The sequence below is a fragment of the Leucoraja erinacea genome, chromosome 13, assembly GCF_028641065.1.
Source record: "Leucoraja erinacea ecotype New England chromosome 13, Leri_hhj_1, whole genome shotgun sequence".
Taxonomy (NCBI): Eukaryota; Metazoa; Chordata; class Chondrichthyes; order Rajiformes; family Rajidae; genus Leucoraja; species Leucoraja erinaceus.
The window spans coordinates 4,377,834-4,403,445 of NC_073389.1; the positions used below are offsets into that span (position 1 = coordinate 4,377,834).

The following is a 25,612-nucleotide window of genomic DNA, read 5'->3' on the forward strand; positions in this document are numbered from 1 at the left end:
TAAGGCATCGCCCGCCCCGCTATGATGCTTCAGCGCTGTGCCGCTGCCAAAGCTGAGGTTCTGGCCGATCCCGGGAGGAAACGCCGCTCCAGTCCCGATTGTAGGCCGCGAGGAAGGGGCGAAGATACGGCTCGGAGGAAAGCTGAATCTCCGACCAGCAAGGACTGTCGGGGTCCCTGGACGGATTCAATGGAGGAGGTATAGGGACAGGTGTTGCATCCCCTGCGGTTGCAGGGGAAAGTACCTGGGGAGGGGATGGTTTGGGTGGGAATGGACGAGTTAACCAGGGAGTTGCGGAGGGAATAGTCTCTGCGGAAAGCGGAAAGGGGAGGTGATGGTAAAATGTGGCCAGTGGTGGGATCCTGTTGGAGGTGGGGAAAATGTTGGAGGATTATGTGCTGTATGCGACGGTGATGGGGTGGAAGGTGAGGCCAAGGGGGACTCTGTCCCTGTTGCGACTGGGGGGAGTAAGAGCGGAGCTGCGGGATATCGAGGAGACACTAGTGAGAACCTCATCTATGATGGCACTATGACCATCTATGATGACTGATGAGGAAGGATTTATTTAGTCAGAGGGTGGTGAATCTGAGGAATCTGTGGAGGCAAAGTCAGTGGATATTTTTAAGGCAGAAATATATAGATTCTTGAGTAAACAGGGTGTGGGGGGTTATGGGGAGAAGGCAGGAGATAGGGGTTAGGAAGGAGAGATAGATCAGCCATGATTGAATGGCAGAGTAAACTTGATGGGCGGAATGGCCTAATTCTGCTCCTATCATTTATGATCGTATGAACCAGCCAGAAGGCTCGGCAGACGGCGTAAATGGGGAGAGGTCGGGCTTGAGGAGCAAGGAGGGTGAACCGGGATAACGCCTCCAGTACCTTCAGGTAGGCTGCAGGGGGCGCCCCCAGTACACAAAGATGACCAGGAGAGGAGAAGAGATGGAAGGACATCAGTTGGTGGGAACTGCTTCGGTACAGCAAGCCCGTGGGGCGACCGGACTTTGGACTTTGAATAATGGCGCCAAGAATGGCAGCACCCGCGTGTGTAATATGTGCAAAATGAATTTCACTGTGCAAAATGAAGCACTGTTGATTATTGATGAACGCTGGTTTAGCCCAACATCCCATTTGGTTCACAAAGCACCTGCATGGTGGCGCAGTGGGAAAGTTGCTGCCTTTCATCGCCAGAGACCCGGGTTCAATCCTGGCTATAGATACTCTCCGTTTTGTACGTTCTCCCTGGGTCTTGTGACACCTGGGTTTTCCGCGGGTGCTCCGGTTTCCAGCCAAGCTCCAAAGACATACCGGTTTGTAGCTTAATTGGCTTTGGTGAGTTGTAAAATTGTCCCACTTGTGTGAAGGTTGGTGTAATGCGGGGGGGCTGAAGGGCCTGTTTCTGTATTGTATCTCTAAAGGCTGACCGAACGTGGAATGTATCTGATGCTAACGACATTCTCAGTCCAAGAGGGACATTTCCAATGGTGTCCAACTCCAATCCCATTCAAACCCACCTTCAGCCTCAATGTACCTACAGCCGTGTTTCTTGCTGTGTGCTGCTTGCATGCAGGCCTTACAACCCAACGCCATGAACATTGAATGCTCCAATAAACTCTCTCCCCCCTCTTTCCCCTTCCCCCCTCGCCCTCCCCCCCCCCCCTCTTTCCCCCTCCCTCTTCCCCCGCTCTTCCACCCCCCCTCTTTCCCCCCCCCTCTTCCGCCCCTCTTTCCGCCCTCCTCCCCCCCCCCCTCTTCCCCACCCCCTCTTTCCCCCCCCACCTCTTTCCCCTCCCCCCTCGTTCCCCCTCCCCCCTCTTTCCCCTCCCCCTCCCCCCCCTCATCTCTCCCCCCCCCCTCTTCCGCCCCTTTCACCCCTCCCCTCTTCCCCACCCCTCTTCTCCTTTCCCAGTCCCCCACCTGGACGAGCACCTATTTCTCCCTTTCCCCTTCCTCATGCCCAAAGATCCTATAGCATATATATTGATATAGGATCTTTGCTCATGCCCCCTTCCACCTACAGTAACGTTGCCTATGTCCTTCGCTCCATAGATGCTGCCTCGCCCGCTGTTTCTCCAGCATTTTTGTCTACCTTCCATTTTGCAGCATCTGCATTTCCTTCTTAAACATTCTGACCTGACCCGATACACGTTCTCCGGGAATGCTGCCTGACCCCGCTGAGTTACTCCAGCACTCGGTGCCCTGTTTCGTAGAGCAGCGTCTGCAGTCCTCAGTGTTTACATTTGTAACATTCAGAATTTGTATTAGCCTGACGCTAAAAATGTCTCCAAATGATTCATTTTCCCAGGGTGAACTGATAGTCAATTCTCTTTTCCTTTCAATTTTCTGCTTGGGAACCCTGTTTACTGTTATTAAATGCAGGCACCTCTAGACGATGCAGAACCTGGTGTCAATGCTGCATTTAGTTTACAACAGGTTTGCCTTGATTGATGCAAGCTGACTGAGAAAATCACTGATAAAAGACCCAAATAAAGAGGGGAAGATAGGATCAGAGCAGACAAGATGTATTCAGATTAACAGTCCGTACAGCATTGAGGCATTTAATGAAAAGATAGGTAACAACTAGCGTTCCACCATTCCACATATTCATCATTGCTTGGTTTTGCTCTGAGAAGTGTCTTGGGATATTTATTATATGAAAGTTGTAAAATGTTATGAAAGTCAGACTGCTAAAGAATATTGTATATTCGCCACATAGTCGCAATGGGTTGAAAGACATGACCATAACTTAACACTGTACCCATGCAGACATTATGCATGTACACACTCTCCCGTCTCAAAGGGAAATTATATTCCAGAGGAACATTGACGGATAGTTTCCGATAGCCTCATAAACACGCAGTGAAAGTGAGGGAGGAGAAGGGAACCATGAATTCTATTGGGGAAAGAAACGAGAGCAGGAATGGGCCATTTTACCACTCGAGCCAGAGACGGCAGTGGCGTTTAAGAGGAGAGACACGTGGATATGCAGGGAATGGGGGGATATGGATCACGCGCAGGCAGATAGGAGTTTAACTTGGCGCCGTGTTCTGCACGGACATTGTGGGCCGATGCTGTACTGTTCTACAACGCAGATTGTGGCTGGCTGAATGATATGACATTAAAAAGGTGCATTGAGAGATATGGACGAAACGTGGGCAAATGGGTCCAGTCTGGCCCTTCAGCCCAACTCTACCATGCCGTAAAAGACCGTGAGTGTTCACTTTATCCATGCCCCTCAAGATCTTGTTCACTCTTCAGCCCCCTACACTCCAAAATTAAAAGTCCCAGCCTATCCACCCTCTCGCTGTAACTCAAGCCCACAAGCCCAGGTAACTGCCAATCAAAGACAACCAAATGTGCCATTTTTCTTTTTAAGTGAAAACTTGGAGTTAAGATCATTCCATGGCAAAAACAGACAAAGCCGTACTGATTTGCGTACTTTGTAGGATGCTTTTATCACAGACTGAAATCATGGGCATTTAGGCTGGGTAAGAACAGGCACTTTGCAGAGCGATCCTTGGAGAATTCATTTAGGGTCAAATAATTCAGGGTCAGAGGGGGATGGGGAAGCATTCAACCCTGTGGGTGGGTTAGGTTAGAACAAGGTTCAATCTGTAGTGACTTTGGATTTGTGTTATTGTGGTCTGGTTACCTAGTTTTATTGATTTTTAACTGATTGTATTATCAATTATTATACATTTATTTGTGAATTATTGTGTTAATGGGCCTGTAAATCTACAGCAAGTATGACTGTCATTATTGCTCTGCTGGTACATGTGGAACACGAAACATACAGCACTACAGGCCCTTCGGCCCACAATGTCCATGCCAAACATGATGGCAAGTTAAATTAAACTCCTCTGCCTGCACGTGATCCATATCCCTCCATTCCCTGCACATCCATGCGCCCATCTAAAAGCCTCTTAAACGCCACTATCATCCCTGCCTCCACCAGCCGTGAGTGAGTGAACTGTGTCCAGAAGCCGTGAGTGAGTGAACCGTGAGTCCAGAAGCCGTGAGTGAGTGAACTGTGAGTCCAGAAGCCGTGAGTGAGTGAACTGTGAGTCCAGAAGCCGTGAGTGAGTGAACTGTGAGTCCAGAAGCCGTGAGTGAGTGAACTGTGAGTCCAGAAGCCGTGAGTGAGTGAACCGTGAGTCCAGAAGCCGTGAGTGAGTGAACTGTGAGTCCAGAAGCCGTGAGTGAGTGAACCGTGAGTCCACAAGCCGTGAGTGAGTGAACTGTGAGTCCAGAAGCCGTGAGTGAGTGAACCGTGAGTCCACTAGGTTCCAGGCACCTACCACCCACCATGTAAAAAACATACCCAGCATATCTCCTTGACAATTAAATACTCTTGGTTCTTGCCTGAGATTGTATCATGATTAGCAAGTTTATATGATTAGCAAGTTTACAGATGACACCAAAGTGTATGATATTGTAGAAAGCGAAGATGGTTGGCAAAAGTTGCAGCAGGATCTTGATCGGTTGGGCAGGTGGGCTGAGGAACGGTGAATGGAGTTTAATACAGATGTGCGAGGTGTTGTATTTTAGGATGTCAAACAAGGGCAGGATGGCAGTTGTAGACTAGAGGGATCTAAGATCGCAGGTACATTGTTTCTTGAAAGTGGCGTCACAGGTAGATAGGGTGGTCAAGACAGCTTTCATTAGTCAGAGTATTGCGTATAGAAGATGAGGGGGTTATGTCACAGTTGTTAAAGACATTGGTGAAGCCACACTTGGAGTATTGTGGTTAGTTTTAGTCACCCTGTTATAGGAAAAACATTGTCAAGCTGGAAAGGGTACGGAGAAAGTTTACGAGGATGTTGCCAGGACTCAAGGGCCTGAGCTTTAGGGAGCCAGCTAAGACTTTATTTCTTGGAGCACAGAAGGATGAGGGAAGATCGTATGAGAGAATAGATAAATTAAATGCACAGTCTTTTACCCACATTAGGGGAATCAAGAAACAGAGGACATGGGTTTAAGGTGAGAGAATATGCTGAGAGAATGGAGCCGCTGGGCTTGTACACTCTTGGGTTTAGAAGGATGAGAGGATATCTCATTGAAACATGTAAGATTGTTAAGGGTTTGGATACGCTAGAGGCAGGAAACATGTTCCCGATGTTGGGGGAGTCCAGAACCAGTGGCCACAGCTTAAGAATAAGGAGTAAGCCATTTAGAACGGAGACGAGGAAACACTTTTTCTCACAGAGAGTGATGAGTGTGTGGAATTCTCTGCCTCAGAGAATTCCACAGGTGGAGGCAGGTTCTCTGGATGCTTTCAAGAGAGAGCTCTTAAAAATAGTGGAGTCAGGGAATATGAGGAGAAGGCAGGAACGGGGTACGGATTGTGGATGATCCGCCATGATCACATTGAATGGCGGCGCTGGCTCGAAGGGCCGAATTGCCTACTCCTGAACCTATTGTCTATTGTCTATTGTGAGGGGAGAAAGATTTAACAGGAACTTGAGGGCCAACTTCATTTACACAAAGGGTGGCGGCTATTTGGTGCCGGAGGAGGCAGTTGGGGCATTTGGGCCAAAGAGCCTGGTTCCATGCTGTCTGATTCTATCAGTAGAAATTGGAGGGTCATTGAGTGAGAGGGGGTGTCTTTGGTGGCAGTAAGTTCACAGCCAGGAGAATCTCTGGTGTGGGAGACTCCCTGTATCCATGTTAGGTCCAATGAGGCCACAAGAGCTACTTGTTTTTTGATCCTTGCTTTTCCCAATGTTCAAATGTCTTTGTCTCCACTCTGTGTCCAATTAAATGCCAGGAGGGGTGGCACAGTGGAGCAGCGATCCTGCCCACCAGTGCTGTCCGTGTGGAGTTTGCACGTTCTCCCTGTGATCGCGTGGGTCTCCTCGGGTTTTCGCACATCTCAACGTTTGTAGGTTAATTGGTTAATTTCTGTAAATTGCCCCATGTGTGTGTCTGGAGTGGATGAGAAAGTGGGATAACATAGAACGGGTGATCGATGGTCGGCATGGACCCGGTGGGCCGAAGGGCCTGTTTCCCAGCCCTATCGCTCAACTAAACAAACAGTGTGAAGCGTGGGTGAAGTATAGATGTCTCCACACTCCCATCTTGGCCTGCCCTGCCATCTTGTCTTCTATCAGTGATGCTGTGTTATTCACTTGGAGTTTGCTTTCTATCTTTGCCTCGACTTTGTTGATGGCTCCTCCAGGCAGCAATGACCTTGTCGTCTTCATCGTCACTGCGGGCTGGTGAAGCAGCAGCCTTCAACCCTCTCTTTGCGGTGGGATTCTCCCCGTCATTACCTTGCCCGCCAGCCTGGCCCTCCCCGGGCGCAAAGCTCTGCTGAAACGTTCTCTTGGCGTGTGTCTCATCGCTGGCTTCCGTCTCCGAGCTGTGCCACTGGGATGTCCTGGCTCGGCTCACCGCCTCATCCACCTCGGCAAGGGACCTTCCTGAACACGGCCCTCTGCCACCACCCAATGGTCCACAGAAAGCAGGGTGCTCACGCTCAGATGAAGGGCTGGAGTATCTCAGTGCGGTTTTATCACCAAGGTCCTTGGATCCATAGGAAGAGGCAGATTGCCGCGATGTGTACTCTCCGGAGCCTCTGGGTGTTGACTTTAACCCATCTAGTGGAAGATACAAATCTGACCCATCTGCCCTGTTCAATGGGAACGATGTTGTGGTCTCTCTGCTCGCATCATAGGGAGTTCCAATGGTCTCCCTTCTGGTAATGGGGTCACGTCTTGTGCTGCTGACGGACGAGTCCTTGACCTCACGTAGCCACTTGTGGATACCGGGGGCTGGATCAGGGACACTTGGACCTGGGTACGAGAGACCTCCAGATACATGAGACACGACCTCAAACCTATCTGCCCCCAGGCTGGGAGAGAACCCGGATCTGGACCCCTCCTCGTCTTCCCTCTGGTCCTTCCTCTTCTTCTTGAACAGGGTGCTGCGTTTGTTGTCCGCGGCCACCTTCTCCTTGGTGTAGGCGTCCATTCGGCCCTTCATCTCGCTCCTCAGCTCTTGCTCCTTGCAGCTGAGCTTTTGCAGGTTGACTTGGTCGGCGAACAAGCTGTAGAGGGGCTTGCTTGTGGCGGTGACCTGCTCGGACCTGAAGCTGGCCACACTGGCGGAGGAGAGGTGGGACTGGGTGTCCAGGCAACCCCGGGCAGACGCAGCGCTCCGCAGGCTGAGATGCGACAGATTGGCTTCCTGCCCGCCCTTCCTCCCAGCGCTCTGGGTCTGGGTCTGGGTCTGGGTCCGGCCGCTAGTGTCTACATCACCCTGACTGATGGCGATCTGCTCCCTCACCACCGTGGCTATCCAGTCCTGGATGCTGGCCAGCGAGACACTTGGGTCAGGGTGTTGTCTAGTGGCAGTGTGGTCCAGGCACAGACCCCGGGGACAGACGCCCAGCTGGTCACAGGCTGAGATGCGACAGATGGGGGGGATGCCTGCCCTAATGGAGCTTCCTCCCAGCGCTCTGGGTCTGGGTCTGGGTCTGGGTCCGGCCGCTTGAGTCTACATCACCCTGACTGATGGCGATCTGCTCCCTCACCACCGTGGCTATCCAGTCCTGGATGCTGGCCAGCGAGACACTTGGGTCAGGGTTGTTGTCTAGTGGCAGTGGTGGTATGGACACAGACCTGGCCCTGGACATTGAAGAGCCCAGGCTTAGCATGGAGACGCTGTCATCGGCCGTGCCTCCGTTGGGCATGTTGGAGCAGAGGAACGAGAGGGGGATGCTGCCGCTAATGGAGCTGCCCCCCTCACCCTCCAACAGGGACCGGCTCTCCTGCAGTGTGCGCCTGGATCGCTCCAGTAGCTCGGCCCGTCTCTGCTGGCTCCTCCTGGACGTGGTGTCAGAGTCCACCTTGGCCAGTTCCACCACCTCCGCCTTGTTCTCGCTGCCCCCAGCATCTTCTGCCGCTTCAGCTTCCAGCTCTGGTAGGCGGTGAGGTCGACACCAGCCAGAGACTTCCTCTCCACTCCCTCTTCACTCGCCTCCTCCTTCTCCTCCTCCCCTCGCTTGTTCCACCCGAACTGGATCCGTTTCACCTGCCACCTCTCCAGGGCCGTCAGCTTGTCCTTGTTGTTCTGGCAGAAGTTGAACAAGGAGCTGGTGTCGGAGGCCAGGTCGGGCTCCCGGGTGCGGTGGACTCTGCTGAGGGAGGCCAGGCTGCTGGTGTCATCCCCTCTGGCCACCCTCTGGCTGATCTCCAGCAGACGCTCGTCCCATGAGTCCCAGGTGCTGGCGACGGTGGAGAGGGAGTCTCGCCGCGCTCGCTGTTGGGGCACCTCCCGCAAGTAGTCTTGCAAACGCCGCTGGAGCAGCTCGCTGTCCACGCTGTCTGAGCCGTCGGGGCCGCCGGCAGCGAGCGGCCCGCTCCCTGCATCCACACAGCCCGCACCTTCTCCACCCTGGTCCTGCTCCACCAGGAACCTCTCGTTCTTCCTCTGCCATTCCCTGATCCGCCAGTCCGCACTCTGCTCACCCTCTGGAGGTCCGGCTGTGCCCTCGCCTCGTCCGGCGGCAGCTTCTGGCCACGACCCCCCTCGCTGAGACCTCCCCTCCTCCTCCACCCGCTCCTCCTCCACCTCTGGGTCAATCAGCGTGTCCCTGCTCCGGGCCACAGAGGGCACCAGGCTGGCCACGTCCTCCTGCTCCTCCACCACGATGGAGTGCACCACGGCCCCCAACACACTCGCTGCCTCGACCACCGAGCACTGGCTCAGCGCCTCTAAATCCTCCTCCTCCTCCTCCTCCTCATCCTCACAGCCGCTCCGCTCCTCCAGCAGCTTCTCGTTCAGCTGCCTCAGCTGCTGGATGAAGCCCTCGTTCGGGTAGACGGGCCGCTTCCTCCTCACGGTCATCAGGGCGTCCAGGATGGTCTTGTGGTGGAAGATCATGAGGTAGGCGGCCACCAGGGCTGCGGGACGGCTGGTGCCCATCACACTGCACACCACCACCTTGCCTAGACACAGGGAACAACATGGGCGTTAGACTCTGTTACCCACCCCTGCCTTTCATGCAGTCACAGAGTGATACAGTGTGGCAACTTGTACACTTGTCCCATCTACACCAGTCCCATTTACCTGCATTGGGCCCATATCCCTCCAAACCCGTCCTATCCACGTACCTGTCCAAATCTTTCTTGAACGTTGAACATTTTTTTCTTTCTTGAACATTCCCAGCCTCAACTACCTCCGCTGGCAGCTTGTTCCATACACCCACCACCATTTGTGTGAAAAAGTTACCCCTCGGATTCAGACTAAATCTTTCCTCCTTCCCCATAAATCCTCTGGTTCTTGATTCCCCTACTCTGGGCAAGAGACTCTGATCTATTCCTCTCAAGATTTCATCCACCGTTATAATATCACCCCTCATCGCCCTGCACTCCGTTTAACCATTCACCTCCACCCTAGACCCAATGTCACAAAGATTTAGGCTTAGAATTATTATTGTCACCTGCCCGAGGTACAGTGAACAGATTTGTCTTGCACGGCTAATCAATCAGAGCAGATATACCATACATAAACTCAATCAAAGATAGACACACAATGCTGGAGTAACTCAGCGGGTCAGGCAGCATCTTCGGAGAAAATGGATGGGTGATGTTTTGGTCCTGCCTCAGTGTAAAGAATGGTCCCGACCCGAAACTCCTTTTTCCTCCAGAGATGCTGCCTGCCGCACTGAGTTACTCCAGCACTTTGTGTCTATCTTCGGTACACAGCAGCATCTGCAGTTCCTTTCGACACATCCGTACAATCAATATGTGTAGCAGGCAACCGCAGATGCTGGTTTACACCGAAGACAGACACAAAATGCTGGAGTAACTCAGCGGGTCAGGCAGCATCTCTGGAGAGAAGGAATAGGGGTCGGTATCCTTCCTCAAACTGGGGCTAAATACAATCAAGTCAAACTCAAGTACAATAGCAGAGGAGAAGAGTGCAGAATATAGGTCTCAGCATTGTAGCGCACCAGTTCCAGTCAAATTCCAATGTCCGCTATGGGGTAGAGGTGAATCGGACATAAAGAGGGCTCGATGCCTCACTGACAGCGTTTCAGGAACTAGAGGAAATTTGCCAAAGGACTTCAAACGGTGTCATGGAACATAGAACAGTACAGCACAAGAAGTGGCTCTTTAGCGCGCAATGGGTGTGCCAAGAACATGATGCCAAGCTCATCTCATGATCCATACTCCTCCTTTCCCTGCATCCCAGTGTGTCAACTCCTGGATTGCTGCTGGAGTCATGTGCTGGGATGGGGCAGGAACAACAAAGTTAACAAAAGCTACGAGTGGCCGGAGAATTGAAGTAAGATTTCAGCTCGCTGGGATCTGGGGCATGCACACTTGCCAACCTTAAACCAACACCACACAGGTGACAATGACAAGTTAGCTGGTGAAGGACACAGTGTGAGCTGCCAGTGGGAGGTCATTTGGGGGCTGACGAGATGATGCAACACAAAAAGACACTGGCGTACTGGTTCAGATATAGGACATGTACGTGGTTAGGTAAGGTTCAGAGGGATATGGGCCAAACGGGAGTAAACGGGACCAGCTTAAATGGGGCATCTTGGTCACCAGGGACGAGTTGGGCTGAAGGGCCTGTTTCTGAGCGGCGTGATCTGTCAGAGGTAAGGATTGAACCGGTGACTGGAGCTGTGAGGTAGCAGCTGGAATACTGTGCTGTCCTCTGGTAGATCTGTCCAGCTCCCCTCGTGCCTCTGCCCTTCCCAAAGCCCCCAGACATTTTACACCAGCCATTAGTCACACTTATCCAATGTCACTGCTGGCTGCGTTTCAGTCATGGCATTCCACAACACAAACTTCTCTGACAAAAATAATCCCTCGTACTGTCTTTAGTCTATGGTTTCTGCATCATTTCGTAATGTTTTAGGATGTCGTCAAGCTGGACAAGTTGCAGAGAAGATTTACGAGGATGTTGCCAGGACTCGAGGGCCTGAGCTACAGGGAGAGGTTGGGCAGGCTAGGACTTTATTCCCTGGAGCGCAGGAGGATGAGGGGTGATTATAGGGGTGTACAAAATAGATAGATAGGGTGAATGCACAGTCTTTTACCCAGAGTAGGGGAATCAAGAACAAGAAGACATGGGTTTAAGGTGAGAGGGGAAAAGATTTAATAAGAACCTCGTAAGGGATGTCACAGAAGGTTAAGGCAGGTACTGTAACAACATTTAAAAGACACTTGGACAGGTACATGGATAGGAAAGGTTTAGAGGGATTTGTGCGAAATGCAGGCAGATTGGACTAGCTTAGATTGGGCATCTTGGTCACCATGAACGAGTTGGGCTGAAGGGCCTGTTTCCGTGCGTTGCCTCTATGACAGTTGTCAAAAGCCATTCATAACTCTGAACACTTCCATCAGACAAATTATGAAGGGGTGCAAGGTCTAGAAAAAGGTGAATTTAAACATTTGAAATATACTTTGAAAAGACGACAGATGGTGCAATGGGCTAAGTGTTCGGCTGGCGGCCGGAAGGTAGCCAGTTCGAATCCCGCTTGGAGTGCATACTATCGTTGTGTCCTTGGGGCAAGACACTTCACCCACCTTTGCCTGTGTGTAAATGTAATGTAATTATGTGAAGCACTTTGGGGTCAATGCAAGTTGACTAAAAATGTGCTATATAAATAAGATTATTATTATATTTATATACTTTGTGATTATTACAGTTACGATGAGCAAAGAGGGGGAGAAGTTCCTGAAATATGTTCCCGAGAACTCTCTCCATCTCTGTGTTTCCAACCCAGCGAGGAAAGCAGCGCTGAAAGATTGCGGGATTAATATTTGGTATGTTTCTGCCACTTTATTAAATGCACTGGCAAGGCCACCGTTAGAGATTAGTTACCTACAGGAGGGAACCCAGCAAGATGTAGGAAGACCTGGCGTAGAATGGCCAACTGATTAACACCAGAGGGTCTGCACAATGGGGTGGGCTGAGCATTGGCTTCAGGGAGCCCCGTCAATACTTTAGCTGCCTCGACTCGTAAAGGAGAGGGGTGGTAAATTGGACTGTGAGTCGCTATGCGGAGTTATTCGATGCCTAGTACGACTTGGGTAGGAGAGAGGGGGATGCAAGGGGGGGCAGTCAAGGTGGCGCAGCGTAGAGTTGCTGCCTTACAGCGAATGCAGCGTACGAGACCCAGGTTCGATCCTGGCTACGGGTGCTGTATGTACGGAGTTTGTACGTTCTCCCCGTGACCTGCGTGGGTTTTCTCCGAGATCTTCGGCTTCCTCCCACACTCCAAAGACGTACAGGTTTGTAGGTTAATTGGCTTGGTGTAAATGTAAAAAATTGGTCCCTAGTGGATGTAGGACTGTGTTAATGTGCGGGGATCGCTGGTCGGCGCGGACCCAGTGGGCCAAAGGGTCTGTTTCCATGCTGTATCTCTAAACTAAACTAAACTAAAAGGGTTACTTGAAGTTAGAGAAATCAAAATTCATACCACTGGGTTGTAAGCTGCCCAAGCAAAATATGAGATGCTGTTCCTCCAATTTGCACTGGTGAGGCCAAACGCAAATTGGAGGACCAGCACCTCATATTTCGCTTGGGCAGCTTACAGCCCAGTGGTATGAATTTTGATTTCTCTAACTTCAAGTAGCCCTTGCATTTCCTCTCTCTCAATCCCTCTCCCGCCCAAGTCGTACCAGCTTCAGAGTCATCTTGTTGAGTCTCATTGTCGAAAACTCTTTTTCACCTAGCTCACCGTTAACAATGGCCTGTTTCCTTTAACATCGTGACTTGTTAACATCTTTCATTCATTTGTTCTATATCTCTCTATATCAACGGCTAGATCTCTCATTTCCCTTTCCCATAAGTCTGGAGAAGGGTCTCGACCCAAAAAGTCACATTTTCCTTGTCTCTAGAGGTGCTGCCTGACCCGCTGAGTCACTCCAGCTGTTTGTGTCTATATCTTCAGTTTATACCAGCATCTGCAGTTCCTTCCTACACATTGTTCAGTATCTGTTTGACCTGGTCCTTACATTGTATCAGATCCAGGTGAAAACATGCCAAGTGGTGCTTAAAGGTGGGGGCGGATTGGGGGATGAGGTTTATTATCTCAATGGTAAAGACTCAATGGAGAAACACGGAGGGATCGAGGTGTTCTAGTGCATGATTTTTGTGCAGTTAGCGGGCAGGTCCAACACTAATTAGGGCACATGGCATGTTGGCCTTTGTCATGAAAGGGTTGAAGTTTAGAAATAGGGAAGTTTCCACAGTGTACAGGGTGTTGATCAGACGGTTGCTTTGGTCCCACTTAGAGTCATAGAAACACATAGCACAGAAACAAGCCCTTTGGCCCAACTTGCCCGTGCCGACCAAGATGCCCCATCTACACTGGTCCCATCTGCACATGTTTGGCCCATATCCCTCTAAACCCGTCCTATCCATGTTCCTGTCTAAATGGCTTTTAAATATTGTTATTGTACTTCATACAAAACTAGAATTAGAGGCAGCCCAGAGTTGCCCAATCATAGAAACATAGAAATTAGGTGCAGGAGTAGGCCATTCGGCCCTTCGAGCCTGCACCGCCATTCAATATGATCATGGCTGATCATCCAACTCAGTATCCCGTACCTGCCTTCTCTCCATACCCCCTGATCCCCTTAGCCACAAGGGCCACATCTAACTCCCTCTTAAATGCAGCCAATGAACTGGCCTCAACTACTCTCTGTGGCAGAGAGTTCCAGAGATTCACCACTCTCTGTGTGAAAAAAGTTCTTCTCATCTCGGTTTTAAAGGATTTCCCCCTTATCCTTTAGCTGTGACCCCTTGTCCTGGACTTCCCCAACATCGGGAGCAATCTTCCTGCATCTAGCCTGCCCAACCCCTTAAGAATTTTGTAAGTTTCTATAAGATCCCCTCTCAATCTTCCTAAATTCTAGAGAGTATAAACCAAGTCTATCCAGTCTTTCTTCATAAGACAGTCCTGACATCCCAGGAATCAGTCTGGTGACTTCTATGCACTCCCTCTATGGCAATAATGTCCTTCCTCAGATTTGGAGACCAAAATTGTACGCAATACTCCAGGTGTGGTCTCACCAAGACCCTGTACAACTGCAGTAGAACCTCCCTGCTCCTATATTCAAATCCTTTAGCTATGAAAGCTAACATACCATTCGCGTTCTTCACTGCCTGCTGCACCTGCATGCCTACATTCAATGACTGGTGTACCATGACACCCAGGTCTCGCTGCATCTCCCCTTTTCCTAGTCGGCCACCATTTAGATAATAGTCTGCTTTCCTGTTTTTGCCACCAAAATGGATAACCTCACATTTATCCACATTATACTGCATCTGCCAAACATTTGCCCACTCACCCAGCCTATCCAAGTCACCTTGCAGTCTCCTAGCATCCTCCTCACAGCTAACACTGCCCCCCAGTTTAGTGTCATCCGCAAACTTGGAGATATTGCCTTCAATTCCCTCATCCAGATCATTAATAAAAAAAGTAAATAGCTGGGGTCCCAGCACTGAGCCTTGCGGTACCCCACTAGTCACTGCCTGCCATTCTGAAAAGGACCCGTTTACTCCTACTCTTTGCTTCCTGTTTGCCAGCCAGTTCTCTATCCACATCAATACTGAACCCCCAATGCCGTGTGCTTTAAGTTTGTATACTAATCTCTTATGTGGGAACTTGTCGAAAGCCTTCTGGAAGTCCAGATACACCACATCCACTGGTTCTCCCCTATCCACGCTACTAGTTACATCCTCGAAAAATTCTATAAGATTCGTCAGACATGATTTACCTTTCGCAAATCCATGCTGACTTTGTCCAATGATTTCACCACTTTCCAAATGTGCTGCTATCCCATCTTTAATAACTGACTCTAGCAGTTTCCCCACTACCGATGTTAGACTAACTGGTCTGTAATTTCCCATTTTCTCTCTCCCTCCCTTCTTAAAAAGTGGGTTTACGTTTGCTACCCGCCAATCTTCAGGAACTACTCCAGAATCTAAAGAGTTTTGAAAGATTAATACTAATGCATCCACTATTTCTGGAGCTACTTCCTTAAGTACTCTGGGATGCAGCCTATCTGGCCCTGGGGATTTATCGGCCTTTAATCCATTCAATTTACCCAACACCACTTCCTGGCTAACCTGGATTTCACTCAATTCCTCCAACTCCTTTGACCCGCGGTCCCCTGCTATTTCCGGCAAATTATTTATGTCTTCCTTAGTGAAGACGGAACCAAAGTAGTTATTCAATTGGTCCGCCATATCCTTGTTCCCCATGATCAACTCACCTGTTTCTGACTGCAAGGGACCTACATTTGTTTTAACTAATCTCTTTCTTTTCACATATCTATAAAAACTTTTGCAGTCAGTTTTTATGTTCCCTGCCAGTTTTCTTTCATAATCTATTTTCCCTTTCCTAATTAAGCCCTTTGTCCTCCTCTGCTGGTCTCTGAATTTCTCCCAGTCCTCCGGTATGCTGCTTTTTCTGGCTAATTTGTACGCATCATCCTTCGCTTTGATACTATCCCTGATTTCCCTTGTTATCCACGGATGTACTACCTTCCCTGATTTATTCTTTTGCCAAACTGGGATGAACAATTTTTGTAGTTCATCCATGCAGTCTTTAAATGTCTTCCATTGCATATCCACCGCCAACCCTTTTAGAATTAATTGCCAGTCAATCTTGGCCAATTCACGTCTCATACTCTCAAAGTTACCTTTCTTTAAGTTCAGAACCATTGTTTCTGAATTAACAATGTCACTCTCCATCCTAATGAAGAACTCAACCATATTATTGTCACTTTTGCCCAAGGGGGCACGTACAACAAGATTGCTAACTAACCCTTCCTCATTACTCAATACCCAGTCTAAAATAGCCTGCTCTCTCATTGTTTCCTCTACATGTTGATTTAGATAACTATCCCGCATACATTCCAAGAAATCCTCTTCCTCAGCACCCTTGCCAATTTGATTCACCCAATCTATATGTAGATTGAAGTCACCCATTATAACTGTTTTGCCTTTGTCGCACGCATTTCTAATTTCCTGTTTGAATCAAGAGGGTCTGTATTCCTTGGAGCTTTGGAGAACAAGTTGTATACAAGTTGTATCTGGTGAGACCACATCTGGAGTATTGTGTCCAATATTGTTCTCCGAATTTGAGGAAGGACATCCTTGTGATTGAGGCAGTGCAGCGTAGGTTCACAAGATTGATCCCTGGGATGGCGGGACTGTCATATGAGGAAAGATTGAAAAGACTAGGCTTGTATTCACTGGCGTTTAGAAGGATGAGGGGAAATCTTATAGAAACACATAAAACTATTAAAGGACTGGACAAGCTAGATGCAGGAAATGTTTTCCCAATGTTGGGCGAGTCCAGAACCAGGGGCCACAGTCTTAGAATAAAGGGGAGACCATTTAAGACTGAGGTGAGAAAAAAACATTTTCACCCAGAGAGTTGTGAATTTATGGAATTCCCTGACACAGAGGGCAGTGGAGGCCAAATCAGTGGATGGATTTAAGAGAGAGTTAGATAGGGCTCTAGGGGCTAGTGGAGTCAAGGGATATGGGGAGAAGGCAGGCACGGGTTATTGATAGGGACGATCAGCCATGATCACAATGAATGGCGGTACTGGCTCGAAGGGCCGAATGGTCTCCTCCTGCACCTATGTTTCTATGTTTCTAAGGGCGATCGTATTGAACGTATCCCACCCTGAGGGGACTCAACAGGGTAGATGTTGAGATGCTTCCTGCAATGGGAGAGTCTCGGATGAGGGAACATGGTTTCAAGATAAAGGGCTGCTAATTTAAAACAGAGATACATAGAAATTCTTCTCACAGCTTGTGGGATCTCTGGGAATCTCTACCCCAGAGGGTTGTGGAGACTTGGTTTAAGGTAGAGGCGGATTTTTGAACGATTAAAGAATTTGAGGTTAGGGGTGATGTTGAGAGATGGGGTCAGGGGGTCACCGGCTGGGTCGATTACTCCAACCAGGGCATGAAACATAGAAACATAGAAATTAGGTGCAGGAGTAGGCCATTCGGCCCTTCGAGCCTGCACCGCCATTCAATATGATCATGGCTGATCATTCAACTCAGTATCCCATACCTGCTTTCTCTCCATACCCCCTGATCCCTTTAGCCACAAGGGCCACATCTAACTACCTCTTAAATATAGCCAATGAACTGGCCTCAACTACCCTCTGTGGCAGAGAGTTCCAGAGATTCACCACTCTCTGTGTGAAAATGAGTGAGGGGCCAGGTGGTCTCCTCTCCTGCTGTTAATTTCATGCCTTTAGTTAGATACAAAACGCTGGAGTAACTCAGCAAGACAGGCAGCAACTCTGGATAGAAGGAATGGATGACGTTGTGGGTCGGGACCCTTCTTCAGGCAGAACAATGATCTCGACACAAAGGGCCACCCATTCCTTCCATCCAGAGATACTGTCTGTCCCGCTGAGTTACTCCAGCGTTTTATGTATCCTTGGTGTAAACCAGCATCTGCAGTTGCTTCCTACACACTTCCTACACACACTTCCTACACACTTCCTACACACTTCCTACACACTTCCCACACACTTCCCACACACTTCCTACACACTTCCCACACACTTCCTACACACTTCCTACACACTTCCTACCTCTACACGTCAACAGGGCTTCGTCCATGAACTCCGCAGCTTGACGGAAATACTTGGACAGGTCAAAGTCAGGGAAGTCATCAGCCTCGATTCCGAGGTACTCGATATCCATTCCGGTGTAGAAAGCCTTGGAGGTGTAGACCCCGGTGCCGTGGGCAGCGTTGAGGATGTGCGTGATGCCCAGTCGCTTCAACCGACCGTTGTTTACAGCCGCATTCCTGCATAAACAAAGACACAAAGCGCTGGAGTAACACAGCGGGTCAGGAAGCATCTCTGGAGGACGTGGATAGGTGGCATTTTGGGTTTGGACCCTTCTTTAGGCCACCTTTGACGTTAGTTACAGAGATAGGTTGAATAAGTTAGGTCTTTATTCTCTGGAGCGCAGAAGGTTAAGGGGGGACCTGATAGAGGTCTTTAAAATGATGAGAGGGATAGACAGAGTTGATGTGGATAAGCTTTTCCCTTTGAGAATAGGGAAGATTCAAACAAGAGGACATGACTTCAGAATTAAGGGACAGAAGTTTAGGGGTAATATGAGGGGGAACTTCTTTACGCAGAGAGTGGTGGCGGTGTGGAATGAGCTCCCAGTGCAAGTGGTGGAGGCAGGTTCGTTGGTATCATTTAAAAATAAATTGGATAGGCATATGGATGAGATGGGAATGAAGGGTTATGGTATGAGTGCAGGCAGGTGGGACTAAGGGGAAAAAAAATTTGTTCGGCATGGACTTGTAGGGCCGAGATGGCCTGTTTCCGTGCTGTAATTGTTATATGGTTATATGGTTATTTAGATAGGTACATGGATAGTAAAGGTTTAGATAGATATGGGCCAAAAGCTGGCAGCTGTGACTAGTATGGATGGGGCAACATGGATGAGTTGGGCCAAAGGGCCTATTTCTGCTCTGTGTGACTCTTCAGTGTAAATACTTCACGGAACAATGAGCTGATTGAAACCTCATCTACAGAGGCAGCAGAGTGGCGCAGCTGCTAGAGCCACCGCCTCACAGCGCCGGGGACCCGGGTTCGATCCTGACCTCGGGTGCTGGCTGCGTGGAGTTTGCACGTTCTCCCTGTGACCATGTGGGTTTCCTCCGGGTGCTCCGGTTTTCCCCCCACATCCCAAAGACCTTCAGGTTTGTAGGTTCATTGTCCGCTAGTGTGTAGGGGGGTGGATGAGAACGTGGGATAACATAGAACGAGTGTGAACAGGTGATCGATGGACAGCGTGGACTCGGTGGGTCATGGGCCTGTTTCCGTGCTGAATCACGAAACTAAACTTGTTGCGCACAGAGATCACAATGTTCTGGGTGTCCCAGACGGACTCCAGGTTACCCGTCCACAACTTACTTCTCAGCAATGTACACATTAGGCCAGACCTCATCGATCAGCTCCATGGGAGCCTCCATCTTCTGCATCAGAGCGTGCTGGATGTCCATAATACAGGGCGTGTGGAATCTGCCGCTGTTGTCAATCTTCACCTTCACACGGTTGTACAGGTCTTCCACAAGTAGCTGCTCTGCTGACTCCAGCAGCTTCGGCGACATGGGCTCAAACTTTATTTCTCTGGGTTTCAGTTCTTGACATACATGGAAAAGAAAGACACAATAGACAACAGGTGTAGTAGTAGGCCATTTGGCCCTTCGAGCCAGCACCGCCATTCAACGTGATCATGGCTGATCATCCACAATCAGTACCCCGTTCCTGCCTTCTCCCCATATCCCCTGATTCCGCTATCTTTAAGAGCTCTATCTAGCTCTCTCTTGAAAGCATCCAGAGAACCTGCCTCCACCGCCCTCTGAGGCAGAGAATTCCACAGACTCACCACTCTCTGTGAGAAAAAGTGTTTCCTCATCTCCGTACTAAATGGCTTACTCCTTATTCTTAAACTGTGGCCCCTGGTTCTGGACTCCCCCAACATCGGGAACATGTTTCCTGCCTCTAGCGTGTCCAAACCCTTAACAATCTTATATGTTTCAATGAGATACCCTCTCATCCTTCTAAACTCCAGAGTGTACAAGCCCAGCCGCTCCATTCTCTCAGCATATGACAGTCCCGCCATCCCAGGAATTAACCTTGTAAACCTACTCTGCACTCCCTCAATAGCAAGAATGTCCTTCCTCAAATTAGGGGATTAAAACTGCACACAATACTCCAGGTGTGGTCTCACTAGGGCCCTGTACAACTGCAGAAGGACCTCTTTGCTCCTGTATTCGATTCCTCTTGTTATGAAGGCCACCATGCCAATCGCTTTCTTCACTGCCTGCTGTACCTGCATGCTTACTTTCATAGACTGATGTACAAGGACCCCCAGATCCCATTGTACTTCCCCTTTTCCCAACTTGATGCCATTTAGATAGTAACTTGAGAGAGCTAAGCTTTTCCCACTTCCTCAAGTTACAGGTCAACACGGGCGCTTCGAGATATCGTTGCTTGAAATTCAATGCAGACATCCAGGAAAGATGGCATTAAGCTGGAGAAAGTGCAGAGAAGATTCACAAGGAAGTTATCAGGAATCGAAGGCCTGAGCTACAGGGAGAGGTCGGGCAGGTTCGATATTTAATCCTTGGAGTGCAGGAGATTGAGGGGTGATCTTGTTGAGGTGTATAAGATCATGAAGGGGGGGGGGGGGGGGGGTAGATAGGATGAATGCACAGAGTCATTTACCCAGCGTAGATGAATCAAGAAACATAGGTTTATGATGAGAGGGGAAAGATTTTATAGGAACCTGAGGGGCAATGTTTTCACACATTGTATGTGTGGTGGTGTGTGTATGGATGTATGTGTGGGTGTATGGAATGAGCTGCCAGAGGAGGTCATTGGGACAGGTACTAAAACAACACTTACAAGATATTTAGACAGGTACATGGGTAGAAAATGTTTAGATGGATATGGGACAAACATAGGGGGCACCTTGGTTGGCATGGACGAGGTGGGCCTGTTTGCGTGCTGTATAAGTCTCTATGGCTCTATCATGTTGCTATGATGATTAAAGTACTGTGAGCCTGTTACTCGGTCTGGGGTCAGTCCACAACTTATCCACACAGATCCCAACTGGAATGATGGCGTGGGCCAGGGATACCGAATTAGATGGTCTTCTGGAGAAGATCTGGGAACATCAGACATTACCTTCGTTAATAATCTTGGTTGCAGCAATTGCAGAGGAGAGATGGATGGGCTCCATGAAGATGCTCTCTGTGTCCGCATCCGATATCATCGAAAATCTGCCCGTGACAATAAAGGACATTGTTTATTATCGCTGCTTATCATTAAACTAGTCATCATTTGTACACAGCCCTAGTGAGACCACACCTGGAGTATTCTGTGCAGTTTTGGTCCCCTAATTTGAGGAAGGACATTCTTGCTATTGAGGGAGTGCAGCGTAGGTTTACAAGGTTAATTCCCGGGATGGCGGGACTGTCACATGCTGAAAGAATGGAGCAGCTGGGCTTGTATACTCTGGAGTTTAGAAGGATGAGAGGATATCTCATTGAAACATATAAGATTGTTAAGGGTTTGGACACGCTAGATCCAGGAAACATGTTCCCGATGTTGGGGGAGTCCAGAACCAGGGGCCAACAGTTTAAGAATAAGGAGTAAGCCATTTAGAACGGAGACGAGGAAACACTTTTTCCCCACAGAGATTTGTGAGTGTGTGGAATTCTCTGCCTCGGAGGGTGGTGGAGGCAGGTTCTCTGGATGCTTTCAAGAGAGAGCTAGATAGGACTCTTAAAAATAGCGGAGTCAGGGGATATGGGGAGAAGGCAGGAACGGGGTAATGATTGTGGATGATCAGCCATGACCACATTGAATGGCGGTGCTGGCTCGAAGGGCCGAATGGCCTACTCCTGCACCTATTGTCGATTGTCTATTATTGAAGAATAACACAGATCATCCTTGAGTATTAATCATTGCTTTTGGTTCCATATTCATCTTCCAGGAACACTGATACTAGCATTCTCACCAAACTTCACATATCTTTAGAAAGGAGATGAGGAGGGATTTCTTTAGCCAGAATGTGGAGGGTGGAATTCATTGCCACAGATGGCTGTGGAGCAGAGATTGATAGGTTCTGGTTTAGTAAAGATGTCACCGGTTATGGGGAGATGGCAGGAGAATGGGGTTGAGAGGGAAAGATACATCAGCCAGGATCGAAAGGTGGAGTAGACTTGATGGGCCCAATGGTCTAATTCTGCTGCTCTGACTAATGAGTTTCTGAACTTCACGACTTTGCGATGATATTCTACGTTGTCGGTGATTACTTACCCTCTTCAGAGATACGATCACATTATCTCAAAGGGTTTTTTTGCAGAGGAGCCTACAGGTATGTTGCCCTGGCCTAATCCCAGCATTTACCTACGTTAGAATCGCACCGCAACGACTGGGGAAGCAATAACTTTTCGGGGCTCCTGCAACGGCGACTTTCCCCGCCCGAGTTGCGGGGTCGAAGAGCTCCTGGAGCGGGGCCTACATCACTGCCCCGCGCGGCTTGGAATGGCCGCGGGACTCTGCGAGCGCACACCGGGGTCTCTAACACCAAGACCCGGTGTGCGACCTCGCACCACCCGGCGTGGCTTTAATGGCCGCGGGACAATCGCCATCGCCAGCCGGGGGCTTTGACTTTGACTCTGACATCGGGGGGGGGGGGGGGGGGGGGGCGGGGGGGGGTGGAGAGTGCAGTGGAGAGATAAGTTTTTTTGGCCTTCCATCACAGCGATGTGATGGATGTTTATGTAAAATGTAATTATGTTGTGTCTGGGGTCTATTTGTGTGTAATGTATGGCTGCAGAAACGGCATTTCATTTGGACCTCCAGGGGTCCAAATGACAATTAAATAGACTATTGACTATTGACTATAGAACTGAGATTTCCCTGTGCTCAGAGACACTGCAGCAAAGGCAGCAAGCACATTGTGTCGGCACTGAGTTGGCCTTCACAAAGCTCATCGCAGAGCTGTGGGTTTGTGCAGTGTCAGACACTGGCAGGAAAGGTATTGGTGATTTTGGTAGAAATCTGCCAATATAGTAAGGGTGAGAATCAGAAGGGGGAAAGATCTAATTTCTTGCAAAACTTTATTTTTTTAAGTATCTATAAGTAAGAAGATAGCTCTAATCTCAACATCTACCATTGTAGCTAATCGTACTGTAAAGTGCTGGAGGAATACAGCAGGTAGGTCAGCATCTGTGGAGGGAGTGGACAGATGATGTTCAGAGTGTGAAGAAGTGTCCCGACCTGAAACATCATCAGTCAGCCTGAAGAAGGGTCCTGGTCTGAACTGCCATCTGTCCATTCCCTCCACAGTTGCTGCCTGGCCCGCTGAGTTCCTCCAGCTCACTTGATGGATGCTTGGGAGAGAATAACGTTCAATGCTATGGGTTGATGAGATTGGTCTACTGGATGCCAGGGCTGAATGGCCTCTTGTGCCATGCCCATGCCGTGACAATTTACTCCCAGGGACTCGCTAGCCCTTGATGTTCCTGGCACCGGCTGCCCTTGTCCTTCCAGGAGATGTCTGCATATTTGGACGGTGATAGAGTTGACACACTTTGGGGGCGACACGGTGGCGCAGCGGGTAGAGCTGCTGCCTCACAGCGCCAGAGACCCACGTTCAATCCTGACTACGGGCGCTGTCTGTACTGGCTTGGTACGTTCTCCCCATGACCGCGTGGGTTTTCTCCGAGTGCTCCGGTTTCTTCCCACACTCCAAAGACCTGCGGGTTTGTAGGTTAATTGGCCAAATTGTAAACTGTTCCTAGTGTGTAGGATACAACTAGTGTAAGAATGATCACTGTTTGGCATGGACTCAGTGGGCTGAAGGGCCTGTTTCCGCACTGTATCTCTAAAGTCTAAAGTTGCTGCAGGATATTTAGCAGATGCTGCGCCCTGCATCAGTGTTGAAAGCCCATGTACTCCAGTGTTGCTATCAGACCGCTGAATGTACCCATCATCAGTTATGGGAGCGGGAGTCAGTTGAGCCAGAGTTTTGCCGCGCACAGTGGGGGCCCACACTGGGGACGGCTCCACGCTCCCCACGTCTAATGTTGGCGCATTCATCGTTGCATGCTCCTCACCTGCTGGGTGAAGGGCTACGGAGATACCGAGCCTGCACCGAGAGGACATCGTTTTCACCGCCATCTCCTGGTACAACCTGCTCACTGTTGGTGTCTTGAGCAGCGGCCATCTTTGTTTCCCAGCCCTGTACGTGGACACAGAGAGCCGGCGCTTTGAGATAGACCGACATGGAACTAGGAAACACGTACAGATTCAACACAATAGAGCACGGAAACAGACCCAAACTCATCCATGCCGACCAAAATGCTCCATCTAAGGTAGTTCCTCCTGCTTGCCCGAGTGGAGGAGAATAGTGGACACTGCTCGGTCTACCCCTGGTACTGACCTCCCCACCAAAGACATCTACAGGATGCCCTGCTTAAAAACAGTATCATCAAAGACCCACACCACCCTGGCCATGCTCTCATCTCACTGCCACCGTACAGGAGCCTGAAAACCGTGATCGCCAAGTTCAAGAACAGCCTCTTCCCAGCAGCTATTGGGCTCTTGAACACGTCACAACACTAACGTCAGCTACCATGATCTTCTATGGACAACAACGGACTTTGGTTTTGCAGTATTATATTTGCCTAATTATTAACTTAGTGCATTATTGACGATTATGCATTATTTGTGTGTTATTGTGTTTACGGGCCTGTTATTTTTCGCATTATTCTGTTGCTGGTACAGGTAACTATAAAACACCCTTGTGCCTCTTGACTGGAGGCCCATGGAACAAACACCACACGGTCAGCAACAACACACACACTCTGCTTTACACCACTTACTGTCAAACCTCCTTCCTATGACACAGCCACCAGAGAGGTTAATGTGTAAACATGTTTGTGGACAAGCATGCGTGTGGTGGTGACAAGTGATCAGTGTCTATTACACCTTTTATTTACCGACGATGAACGCAAGTGGTCACATCTGAATCCCCATCGGCCTATGTGTTGGGACTGACCAAACTATCCAATATACTGGATTGGAAACGTTACTTAGTGGAAACATGAAGGATGTAACAGCAACAACTTAGGTTTAAAAAGCCGGGACATTATTATTGCTGATTAAAACTGTGAAGTTATTGTGTGTATAGTTACATTACTGCTCGCTGCCCCAATCATTTATCAATCTGTCCCTTTCCCAAAGTCAGTATTCAAAGTCCCAATTACTTGTTCAGACCAGCTATCCTCTATATTCCTGAGCTAATTTTCCCTCGGTGAAACTTTTCAAAGATTACATATGTAACAAGACGGTTGGAGGTGTACGCTGGAAGTTAGAAGCTGCCTTTTGACTGGGCGAGAGAGGGACTGGGCTGTGCGGTTATTTTAAGGCCGACGACAGCTGCAGACAGCGGCTCCCCTCAGCCACGGGGAATGTGCCCTTTCACGGCAATCCCCAGGCACTCACACTCACTGGCTTATCCCACACGTTAACAAACAAACTTCATAACTTCGGCCAAAGAACGTCAAATTCACCATCCATCAAGAAATGTGAAGGTGCTGGAAAAATGTTGCAACCTACCTGGAATAAGGAACTACTACCGCCCAGATCAGTAGTCGCCACAGTATCCCCGAGCTGTGGAAGGACGGGGAGAGAGTGAGAGACCTCTCCTGGAATGTGAGACAGGCTGATGACGGGCTGGACAAAAATAACCTGTCCAGCTCCTCGCCTCTGACTGTGGGCCGTGTCATAGTCAGCTGAGGAACAACAGGCCTTGTTATTTCACTCATGGCAGGAGTCCAAGTGGATATACACACAAAAAGCTGGAGTAACTCAGTGGGTCAGGCAGCATCTCTGGAGAGAAGGAACAGGTGGCGTTTCTGGTGGAGCTTGTCTTCAGACTGCTGGTATCAGTGGTATTTTAATCAGCGTTTGATAAATAAATCACAGATTCAATATTGCCCTGGGCTGGCTTGAGATATAAGGCAAGTTTGTCAATATTGTTTTAAGAACATTTTATATTTGTT

General features: G+C 49.3%; 1 protein-coding gene across 1 annotated transcript; it reads right to left on the reverse strand.

The window, feature by feature from the left end:
- Nucleotides 1-2,516: 2,516 nt before the first annotated feature.
- On the reverse strand, nucleotides 2,517-23,787 carry dusp27 (dual specificity phosphatase 27). The gene is given in 7 exon segments (XM_055644318.1): nucleotides 2,517-7,257; nucleotides 7,499-7,885; nucleotides 7,888-8,948; nucleotides 17,598-17,815; nucleotides 18,942-19,170; nucleotides 20,721-20,815; nucleotides 23,663-23,787. Coding segments are annotated over 7 exon segments (3,240 nt in total). The 5' UTR covers nucleotides 23,773-23,787; the 3' UTR covers nucleotides 2,517-6,117.
- Nucleotides 23,788-25,612: the final 1,825 nt, after the last annotated feature.